The sequence below is a fragment of the Pseudorasbora parva genome, chromosome 12 (assembly GCF_024679245.1).
Source record: "Pseudorasbora parva isolate DD20220531a chromosome 12, ASM2467924v1, whole genome shotgun sequence".
NCBI lineage: Eukaryota > Metazoa > Chordata > Actinopteri > Cypriniformes > Gobionidae > Pseudorasbora > Pseudorasbora parva.
In genome coordinates, this window is record NC_090183.1 from 35216914 (window position 1) to 35229155 (window position 12242).

A 12242-nucleotide genomic window follows, 5' to 3' on the forward strand; every position below is an offset into this window, starting at 1 on the left:
ATTCGGCCCAGTAATTTAATTTAAAAATACATTTTGTAAAGACTTATATGTACAGTATTGTTCAAAATAATAGCAGTACAATGTGACTAACCAGAATAATCAAGGTTTTTAGTATATTTTTTATTGCTACGTGGCAAACAAGTTACCAGTAGGTTCAGTAGATTGTCAGAAAACAAACAAGACCCAGCATTCATGATATGCACGCTCTTAAGGCTGTGCAATTGGGCAATTAGTTGAAAGGGGTGTGTTCAAAAAAATAGCAGTGTCTACCTTTGACTGTACAAACTCAAAACTATTTTGTACAAACATTTTTTTTTCTGGGATTTAGCAATCCTGTGAATCACTAAACTAATATTTAGTTGTATGACCACAGTTTTTTAAAACTGCTTGACATCTGTGTGGCATGGAGTCAACCAACTTGTGGCACCTCTCAGCTGTTATTCCACTCCATGATTCTTTAACAACATTCCACAATTCATTCACATTTCTTGGTTTTGCTTCAGAAACAGCATTTTTGATATCACCCCACAAGTTCTCAATTGGATTAAGGTCTGGAGATTGGGCTGGCCACTCCATAACATTAATTTTGTTGGTTTGGAACCAAGACTTTGCCCGTTTACTAGTGTGTTTTGGGTCATTGTCTTGTTGAAACAACCGTTTCAAGGGCATGTCCTCTTCAGCATAGGGCAACATGACCTCTTCATGTATTTTAACATATGCAAACTGATCCATGATCCCTGGTATGCGATAAATAGGCCCAACACCATAGTAGGAGAAACATGCCCATATCATGATGCTTGCACCTCCATGCTTCACTGTCTTCACTGTGTACTGTGGCTTGAATTCAGAGTTTGGGGGTCGTCTCACAAACTGCCTGTGGCCCTTGGACCCAAAAAGAACAATTTTACTCTCATCAGTCCACAAAATGTTCCTCCATTTCTCTTTAGGCCAGTTGATGTGTTCTTTGGCAAATTGTAACCTCTTCTGCACATGCCTTTTTTTTAACAGAGGGACTTTGCGGGGGATTCATGAAAATAGATTAGCTTCACATAGACGTCTTCTAACTGTCACAGTACTTACAGGTAACTCCAGACTGTCTTTGATCATCCTGGAGGTGATCATTGGCTGAGCCTTTGCCATTCTGGTTATTCTTCTATCCATTTTGATGGTTGTCTTCCGTTTTCTTCCACGTCTCTCTGGTTTTGCTCCCCATTTTAAGGCATTGGAGATCATTTTAGCTGAACAGCCTATCATTTTTTGCACCTCTTTATAGGTTTTCCCCTCTCTAATCAACTTTTTAATCAAAGTACGCTGTTCTTCTGAACAATGTCTTGAACGACCCATTTTCCTCAGCTTTCAAATGCATGTTCAACAAGTGTTATCTTCATCCTTAAATAGGGGCCACCTGATTCACACCTGTTTCTTCACAAAATTGATGACCTCAGTGATTGAATGCCACACTGCTATTTTTTTGAACACACCCCTTTCAACTAATTCAACTAATTGCCCAATTGCACAGCCTTAAGAGCGTGCATATCATGAATGCTGGGTCTCATTTGTTTTCTGACAATCTACTGAACCTACTGGTAACTTGTTTGCCACGTAGCAATAAAAAAAATATTCGAAAAACCTTGATTATTCTGGTTAGTCACATTGTACTGCTATTATTTTGAACAATACTGTATATATTTCACAACAAAAAAAGTTACGATCAAAGGGTCTAAACAGTTTGTCCAAACCTTTGACTTTTGCTGTATATTTGATAAGGAGTAGTATTGTACGGAGCCAACTTCTGTAGAGTAAAAACATGTAAGAATCTGGTGTATTTGCTAATCCTATGTACCATCATTTAAGTTATGTTTATTTGTATATTGTTTGTTTTTATGTGTGTGTGAGAGAGAGATAAGTGTTTTTTTTATTATTATTGCATTGAGTGGACTTTACATTGTCGCTCATGAAATGCATGAGGCCCTAATGACTGTTTGCTGCATTATCAATTGAACCACAAATTCTTCAAATAACGTTCAACATAATGGCCTTGTCAAAGATTATACATTTCTCTGCGAGTGTGTGTGTGTTGTGTGAGTGATAGTTATTTTCCATTTCTGTTACATTCTGTCAAAAAATGGTACCATACAGGAGTAAATAAGTGCATGGCTGTCCAAAAAGCCTTAAAAGAGGTGAAGGAAATAAAAAAGCTCAGAGGTTCAGTACGTAATGGAGTTTAATAAATACAATACAACATGCAAAGGTGTAAAATGAAATTGAAAACTCTTCTGCTGTGACACCCCCTCAAACTAAAAAAGTATACAATTCGGTAATGCTTTATTTTAGTTACTAAATAATGCATAATTTCATGCAACTAACCTTAATCTTAACCCTATAGTAAGTACATGTAGTTAATCAATATTACGCAGTACTTAAATGAATAATTACACTGTTATAAGGACACCTTAAAATAAAGTGTAACTTAAAAATGAGATCATTGAGCTTATTTCACTCCTGAAAAAGACAAGTGGAGGATGCAGTCCTGCAAAACTAAGTGTAGAGCTGCTATGATGCCGTTTGGAGAACGCTTCCATTTATCTGCCCTGCATATTCAGGTGTAAGCATGAGCGTAAGATCAAAAAGGAAGCATGCAAAATAACTGGTCTGAGGCTACTTGATTCTTACGGTTATTTTTCGATGAGCTTAATGGGATGGGAGCTTGAAGAGAAGTAAAAAGCTCTGGCTATGTATGAAATTATGAGATTGACTTATTTTATATTTTAATTCCCTGCTTCCTCATGCCACTGCAATGATTCTGTCTCCTCATCTCTGGGTTTCTCATGGTGTCTGCATGACTTTTAATTTCTGTTGGTGTTTTTTATCTCTGATACAAATTAACAAATTCTCACTCTCCCCCACCCTGAAAAGTGTGGCTGCATATTGATAATTTTTTTTTAAAGAACTATGTAGTATGAAAGTCCCTTAAGAACAAAAGAAAAGAAATGTTTTTTTCCTCTTTTTTTGTAAATGTAAGAAAAAGCATTTGTTGTTGAATGGAATGAGATAAAGGCTTTGGTGATAACATTTGTCATGTCTTCTGTTTTCCTGAAGAACTGTGCAAAACTTGTATGGTGATTTAAGTTAGAATATAGTCTGGGATAACATGATGATCTTTTCATTGACAGCTTTCAAAATGAAAATATAGAGTCATTCACTAAATATACAAAGCTCATGAAAACATTTGAATTTAACACATTGGATATCTTCATATCCAATTTCTTTTTACAAGACGATCAACACATACCTGAAATTTGCAGTACTTCACATGGTGAATGCCTATGTGTCACATTATATATAATTTGGTATATAATTTGGAACGAGGAATAAGTTAACTTTTCTGTGCACAATTTCAGTAATATAGAATTATCTGTAGCTACAATTATAATCTCAACAAGTAAACAATATTTTTTGTAAATAATATCATGCACTATTGCAAAGTTTAGCGCGTACAGTCCAATACTTTCATTTTTTGTTATGGTAACAGAGAACATAGTCTTGTAGGTTTAAAATTCGTTTTTTTCAAGTACTGAAGGTTGTTTTAGATTTATGGAATAATTCAGCTATAATGAATAATTAAATCAATTCAGTCTTTATTGGTCATAACTAACTAGAAAAGGGACTAAGTCTTCCTTTATCTCTTTATAATGTTCTCCTGATGGTAACAGATTGTCTGTTGCTCGGGTTGAGGGCAGAGGAAGATGAGAGTGGCTTTGCAGGACTGTCAGAAAGGCTGAAAATTAAAGGAGAGTGAAATTGTTAGTACCAATACTCTACAAAATATAATGCTATGAGACCAAATGGATCTCGGGACATTTTAAATGAACTAATTATGATACATTTTAGCGCATGCAGTCCAATACTTAAATTTTTTGCTATGGTAACATTCTGATTTCTTCACAATCAAACAAACCTTGACCTTTCAATGAGGCGCTGAAGGTTGTGAAGAATTCCAGGAGCGCAGGCAGGGCAGACCCTGGCGGTCCATTGAGGCAGGGCTATAGGGTCGCAGGTCAGAGTTCAGTGAGGGTGATGTTGTCATGTTCTTTCCCAGGCTGAGGGATTTAATTTCTTTTCTCTGGAATTCAATAGGAGACTGCAGAGCTATGATGGGTGTGATAGAGGAGATGAAAGAGAACAGTGTCCAGTAGTAATTCTGAACTATGGCAAGGTCAAAGAAGGGTCATGGAACATATGATTACAATACCGTTTAAGAAGTTGCGTTGTGTCTCCAGCATCTGTGTGATATCATTTGCCCAGGACATTCTGATTTCTGGAGTTAATGCCTGAAGAACGAATCGGTGCATGCTTCCATCTACATTACGAGACGTCAACACCAGCCGACATGGGTCATCTGGGCAATGATCCTCAATGCCCAAACAACTAATCTATGAAATATACAAATATAGAAATAAACAATTACCCTCATATTTATTTTACCTACAATCCCCCACAGTTTCTCACCTTGATGCTATTTTTATAGATGTATCCTGACAGGGAAAAGCCTTTCTTGCGGTCAATTGGCTCACTGAGGATGACAAGCTGCTCAAAGAGGAACACCCTTCTCTCCTTAGGACGGGAGAGGAGGCTGTTCTCATTCTCAATAAATGTAAAGGTGTCCTGTTGCAAGAGTTTCCCTTGTGCTCTCAGCTGACCCTATAACCCCAATCAATCACAGGCGATCTGAGTGAAATTTTAGCTTTGAATATAGGTAACAGAGCTATATAAGAAAATAAGAGAGATGATTAATATTTAAATAATGGACTCATGCTGTGTTCATTTTAAATCCTAAAACAGTCCAAGGAGAAGTAAACCATTTCCATTTCTGCAGGGTATTTGAGAGTCATCTTACCTCAAAACCCTGTAGTCTTCCAACATTCATCATGTCGTTACATCGCTTTGGAACAAAACACATCACCTGCACTGCCCTCTGTGATAAGGACACAAAAATAGAACAGAATAATAATTCAAAATGTCAACTGATAATGAGTTTATTCTCTTTTCCTCACTTTTAGAAGTCAGTGCAGACTTTACCTACCTCAAGATCTTCTGTTTGTCTGCCTGCTTTAGTGTAGTACTTCAAGAAGTCCTGTAAATAAACAGCATTTAGGCAGAATACTAACTAACAGGACTTCAACTGAGCTCCTTAATTTGTAAAGGACAAGAATAAATAAAAATAAATAAAAAATGACATGACTAAATTTCTATGGGTCAAATGTTTTTTTTAACCTTAAACCTTAAAAACATCCACAAGGTTAAACCAGGCATGTTTTATTTAATTTTCTTACAAATCACTAAGTATCAGCAAAAGCCACATATACTAGAAAAGGCAGTATCCTCACAACTATGTTCCCTTTTTAAATATATGGTATCTGCAAAGGATTACTAGTCAGGATTTAAACCATATCATAGTACTGAGTCTGCTCTTAGTAGAGTTACAAATGATTTGCTCTAATCATCCATGCGTGGCTTTATCTCTATAGTGTTATTGGATCTTAGTGCTGCATTTAAGGGTGCGTTCACACTTGTCATGTTTGGTTTGATTAAAACGAACCCTGGTGCGGTTGCTCGGTTAGTGCGGTTCATTTGAACATATGTGAACGCTGCCATCCGAACCCTGGTGCCCACCAAACAAGCGGACCGAGACCGCAAAAAAGATGGGTCTCGGTCCGCTTCCAAACGAACTCTGGTGCGGTTCGATTGATATATGAACGCAACACGGACCAAAGACATGTAAACGGACCAAAAACCGGACGTATAATGTCACAAGATGCCACGCATAATGCAGCTGATTTGACGACGCGGAAAGATCGGTGTACGTTATCCAAAATGAGTAACTTTAACGTTAGAGGGCAAACGTAGAGCAACGAGGAAGAGCCTCATCAATATTTGGTCTGACGAGCATGTTTCGAAAATGCTAGAAAAAACACACAAAAAGCATACCTGGCTCTTCTCATCAAAGTTCCTGTGTTGCCTATTATTAGCAGGTACAGACGACAGAACGGCCGTCTCTTTTGCATAAGAGACGCCCGACTCTTTTCTGCACAACGGAGGAAATCCTGCTGCTGTTTTGAATGTTTTGAACATTTTATGAGCTCTTCATGAGTTCTCAGCGGGTAAAAATAATGCCATATGTGTTACACGCATAAAATGATCGCGTTTAATCCAGCACACAGCGTTGTTTTGAACATTTAATGAGCTCTTCATGAGTTCTCTGGTAAAAAATAATGCCATGTGTTACACGCATAAAATGATCGCTTTTAATCCAGCACACACCGTTGTTTTGAATGTTGTGAACATTTCATGAGCTCTTCATGAGTTCTCTGGTAAAAAATAATGCCATGTGTTACACGCATAAAATGATCGCGTTTAATCCAGCACACAGCGTTGTTTTGAATGTTGTGAACATTTCATGAGCTCTTCATGAGTTCTCTGGTAAAAAATAATGCCATATGTACACGCATAAAATGCCTGCGCGTGTAATCCGCACACAGCATTGTTTTGAATGTTCGGTAAACGAGCTCCTACGTCATATAAACCGACCAATCAGGTTGTGAGCGTCTCCCTGTGCCTTTGGTTCGGTAACTTTAGGTTCGCTGTTAAAAATGCCCGTGTGAACGCTAAGCGGACCAGGACTATTATATTTGTTTTTGTTTTTTGGTCCGGACCAAACGAACCAAACGAACCGAACTACAAGTGTGAACGCACCCTAATTCATGCTTATCTGACCGTTATCAGTTTAAGAGATTCTACACTTAGGAGATATCATTAGGAACGGAAGCATGGCTTTATTTTTTACTGTTATGCTGATTAAACTTAGCTTTTTAAATTTCTATTTCTTCACCCCTCAACAAAATTTACCAATTCAAAAGATTAACAGAATGCATAGCTGATATAAAAGTGAGTTTTATGAGTTTTTGATTATTAGACAAAAAAACTCTCCATGTAGTAACCTAGAATACTGTCACTCATGGCTGCTCTGTCAAGTCTTCATCGTCAGCAAGGAAACAGGGTGTGCTCTTTGATACCAATCTATCATTTGAAAGCCAGGTTTCTAGCATCTGTAAAACCACATTCTTCCATCGTAAAAATACATCTAAATTACAACATATGCTCTCAAAGCAAAATGCTGAACAGCGTTTATGACCTCTATTGTTTTATAGATGATAGATTATTGCACTGGGTTGTTGCCCTACATGCCTAATAAACAAACTGATCCAAAACACAGTTAGAGATCTTACTAGAACTAAGAAGTATGACCATTTTAGCCTGGTTCTGTCAACACTGCACTGGCTCCCTATTAAACATTGCATACATTTTAAATCTCACTTATTACTTAAAAAGCACTACTATACCGGGAACCGGGAACACTTACTATAACACCCGATGTACTCATTTACATCATAAAAGAACGGCATCTACACTAATATTAGTCTCTTTGTTTATCCTGAGGTTTACTGTAGTCAGCCGTATCCACGCCATATCCAGATCAGATGGTGGAACTGCGCCTAGACACGAGTACATCACAACCCTGATGTGTCTGCAGAGATCCTGGCAACTAGACTCTCCTCCGTGACAACCTCATCGACACAACAGCCAGTGGTACTGACCCTCAACAAGCACCTCTTTGGCATGATGACGCCAATCTTCAACCAGATGGAACTGGACAAATATTCTGAATGTTACGATCTAATCTGTCTTCTGACTTACAATGCTGCCATAATCATGCATTGTTTGTTCATGGCCAGAGTAGAACTGGCCCCCTGACTGAGACTGGTTTCTCCTAAGGTTTTTTTCTCCATTCTGTCAAATGATGGAATTTTAGTTCCTTGCCACCGTTAACGTTGGCTTTTGGCTTGCTTATTTGGGTACTTGTATGAAAACTGAACTTAGCTGACAAATGACATCACTGTTATCTCCAGAGCGGTTATACAGCCGAAACAAATTTTGTTTCATTATTTTCCTGTTATAACTTTAAAGCTGCTTTGAAAAATCTGTAACGTAAACGAAACAAAAAGTATACATAAAGAAAAAGATTGAGAATGACTGACTACAGGTGTAAAAAATGGTGCACCATTAGAAGAAGTAGATGGTTTGAAAGAGTGTGAAATTGTGTACAGCTCACATTAACACACCTTCAGCAGCAGCTGATATTTCATTATTCTCTGAACAGGTTTGATGAGCAGGTCATTTAACTGCAGTCTGTGACCCAGATGTTGTCTCAGTTCCTACATTAATAAAGAGCACAGGACAGTCATAGACCTTTCCCTCATACACCAAATAGTAAAAATGGCCACATTTCTGTATAAATTACCTCAAAATAGGTTTCAATGTACTCTGAGACGATATGCTCTGACTTCGGCTTGTTCTGACAGTAGACCACATACATGTTGAGCCGCCTCTCCTGGGAAACACACAGACATATTTGTTCCTCAGCAAATGTTTCAATTTATGTAATACAAATTACTTACATATTAACATATTAATTACTACATTATATATATATTGACTATATCATCAGATGTCAAACTTACACAAGAAGGAAATAAAGCATAGACTTACATGTTTGATAAACAGTTGTGCTAGCAGGTCGGGTTCAAACACACATTTCTCCAACGCTCCAAGAAAATAGCTGTTTAAATACAAAAAAAGGCAGAAGCTGTAATAAGGTCAGGTATACACACCTCAATGGGCACAGATTTTTATCAATACCTACTCTTTGTGCCAGTCATAGATCTGATGAATGTTCCCAAACACAATTTTATCCTTTCCTACCAAATAATCAGGCACCCCAGCACTTTTCATTGTAGCCATATAACCCTGGAGAAGAGAGAATTAAAATGAGAGAATGACTAAGCTCTTCTGTTCATAAGATTGAATGCATTTACTCTATGTTACCTCCACTACAAGCCCCAGATCTTCCACATACAGCTTCTCTGTCTCGACCAGCTCTGTCAGCACATATCTATGAGTAAGTTATGAGGTATGTCAGATTTGGAGCAGGATTATTAACAATATCTTATTCCAGAAACCATGGGTTTGGAATCACCATCAATCAAATACCTACATGGTTTTCTCCAAGGCAGTTCTTCTCTCCTGCTCTTCATCCTCTAGGCTCAGCGATCGTATAAGTGTCTCATCAGTTAAGGAGGCACCTCTCTCCCCAGAATGCACATTGCAAGACTGATGCCTCTGAAATAGGACTCATTAGCCATCACAAGCACAAATCATCAGACAGTTAAGTACAATTATACAGTACTGACCGTCAGTTGTGCAGTACCTGCAAGAGATCATTTAAGTATCTTGGGTAATAGGGACTATCAGGAGATGTTGGCCCTGAAAGTTCACCACAGTCCTACATGCCACAGGACAAAAAAAGTGTACGGTTTTAGTATTATATACTACAGTATAAAAGATTACACGTATCCCCTCTCTATTTGTGATATACACTACCGTTCAAAAGTTTTATTGTGTATTTAAAACAATTCTCGTGCTCACCAAGGCTACACTTATTATTAAAAAAAAAAACAGTAAAAACAATAATATTGTGAAATATTATAAAAATTGAAAAGAAGTGTTTTCTATTTAATATATTTTGAAATCTTCACATGATCCTTAAAAATTATTCTAATATGCTGATAATTACTACACTGTAAAAAATTATTTAGATTTTTTTTTTGAGTTCATTGAAATTAAAATTTTGAGTTAATACAATGAAATTTTTTTGAGATTTGACAACCTTTATTAAAATATTATTAAAAGATTTTGTAAGCATATTGGGGAATTGTGTGTTTTATTTCTGATGACGCAGTGAAACATGCCAAATAGTGCTATTTTCATGATTTATCACATTTTTTATGTGGTTCAGATACAAAAATATTTTGAGTTTCTATTTATTAAACAAATGTCCTTCATTGTATCAACTCAAATTTTTTCTTTCAATAAACTCAACATTTTAAGGCAACCAGGTTACTTACTTTTTTAAGTTAAACCAACAAAAAATAACAATAATTTTTTACAGTGTATCACACTTGAAAAACGTTGTGCTGCTTAATATTTTTGTGGAAACCCTGATACTTTTGTTCAGGATTCTTGATAAACAGAAGGTTCAAAAGAACAGCATTTATTTTAAATAGATTTTTCTGAAGGGTTTGGGAGTTTTTACTGTCACTTTTGATTAATTTAATGCATACTGAATAAAAGTCATTTCTTATTAAAAATCTTACTGATGCCACATTTTTGAACAGTAGTTTAAATTATCTTCGTACCAGAGATCTGTAGGAGTGGGGCAGTTTTCTGGACTTCTCTGTTGGGCTCAATGGGCTTTGAGCAGTTGAGAGAGGTAGAAACATATAGGCTGACCCGTCTGGGCTCTGAATGGCCTTTGAGCTCTGACTCTTGCCACCTCCTCCCAGACTCAGCTTTCGAACTGGGCTGCTCAACCATCTCTTGAGGGCCTTGAGAGAGTGTGTAGATGTGGTAGATGGTCGTCTAGTGGAAAAAGGCTGATAATTGCTGGGTGAGATCGGAGAGGGGTCATCAATGGAGACGGAGGTCGAAGGTGTATCAGTAGGTAAGGAGACATCGCTGAGCTCTGTCAAAGTGTATGACTCTACAGAGGCAGAGACAAAGTGATTGAGAGAGAGAGAGAGAGAGAGAGAGAGAGAGAGAGAGAGAGAGAGAGAGAGAGAGAGAGAGAGAGAGAGAGAGAAAATAGAAAACCTTTGAAGCAAACACCCTCATGTCGTTGCAAACCCGTAACACCTTTACTTTATTTGCAACAAAGTAAAAGTCTATTAACTGTCATTTTCAGTCAATTTAATACATAAAAATGTATTGTTATGTGTATGTTGTGCGATAATTTAATAAAGACAAAATTGGTAGATACAGAGAGTAATAAGATATATCACAAGGGAATTCCCAGTTCCACCATTAATATTCATCTTGCAGTTATTTTTGCAGAATTTTCCACATAGTCATGATGAAAGGTGAAATATAAATATAACTGGCAGGACAAGAGATGCTGCCTTATAAGCAGATGATACAGCTTAAAAATGTTTTTGTTTTTTTCCTGATTTAAAAGCTTTAAAGCGCAACATGAGAAACATGTCCTATCTGAAGGGCAAAATGAAAGACTTTGAGAGAGAGAATGAGGGACAAAACAGAACGGAGTCTACCTTTTCTGTTCATGGATTAGCTGTTTTTAAAGGTCACATAATATATTCCTGCAATAGCCTATACAACAACCATTCACACACACACAATGCATCAGAAATAAAACATTTCTATAGATAGGCTGTGTAAAATGATACTGACAAAATAACAATATTAAGAAATGGTTAATCACTTTTACAAACTGCATTATGATGAAGCAGCAGAACAGTGTTATAATAATCAATACACTAGGATTACAAGCATACAAATATTTTTCAAGCTCCAAAATGTGTGAAGTATTCTTGATGTTTTTGGTCTAATCAAGTATGCCGGGCACATATAGCCCATCCCTTAAAAACAGCAAAGCCTACCAAAACACAATGCAATACAAATGAGATTTGATGCAACATCTGACTAGTCAAAAGTGCCAGAGCAACATATGGATCTCTTACCTTGCTGTATAAAGCAGCAATCACACCTGGCCAAAACTTTCTGACAGAAGCGTTCGCAGCCACAAATACGTGGGGCACGACGCCCCTTCATACCAGCCAAGTAAACACTGCAGTAGCCTATGTATTACCTACAGCATGGCACTGTGACGATGTTCACAGGGAGACACACTCCGTTCAGAGGTAATCCTTGAGCTCTGAATACACACGCAACATCTGTATAATCCCTGCTTTTATCCACACAGACCACTGTCACATCATGCCTCTTCACCTTCCAGGAGGCAATGAGGAGGGTCCGTGATGGGGAATAGATATCTCGAAGAGATTGCCTGTAAATTGCTTGCTGTTAAAGTCACCATGACCAGTAGACAAATTATTAGAGAAGCCTTGCACACATTACAAAATATAAGTCTGTCATGTCAGTTGATAAAAACATTTAGATAAAAAAGGATAAAAAATAGTTCTAAGTAAATGTTTAAAAATCGAACATTAATCATGTTAAAATTGAGAAACTTTTATGTGGTTGTTTTTTTTTTGTGTGTGTGTGTTTTTGTTTTAGAAAAAGGAGAGTGATTTTCATTCTGATAGGCCTTA

At 37.1% G+C, this 12242-nt stretch overlaps 1 protein-coding gene across 2 annotated transcripts; it reads right to left on the reverse strand.

Annotated features, from left to right (window-relative positions):
* Positions 1-216: 216 nt before the first annotated feature.
* On the reverse strand, positions 217-11964 carry arhgef25b (Rho guanine nucleotide exchange factor (GEF) 25b). 2 transcript variants are annotated; one of them, XM_067460010.1, is made up of 15 exons: positions 11652-11964; positions 10314-10657; positions 9326-9400; positions 9113-9237; positions 8944-9010; positions 8762-8865; positions 8608-8677; positions 8360-8449; positions 8181-8273; positions 5084-5134; positions 4898-4975; positions 4510-4701; positions 4253-4433; positions 3965-4149; positions 217-3778 (listed from the first exon to the last, which is right to left on the reverse strand). In XM_067460010.1, the coding sequence occupies exons 1-14, from the start codon at positions 11740-11742 to the stop codon at positions 3968-3970; spliced, it is 1743 nt and encodes a 580-aa protein (XP_067316111.1). In that variant the 5' UTR covers positions 11743-11964; the 3' UTR covers positions 217-3778; positions 3965-3967. The 2 variants fall into 2 exon arrangements, with proteins under 2 accessions (XP_067316111.1, XP_067316110.1); XM_067460009.1 differs by having other exon boundaries at positions 3959-4149.
* Positions 11965-12242: the final 278 nt, after the last annotated feature.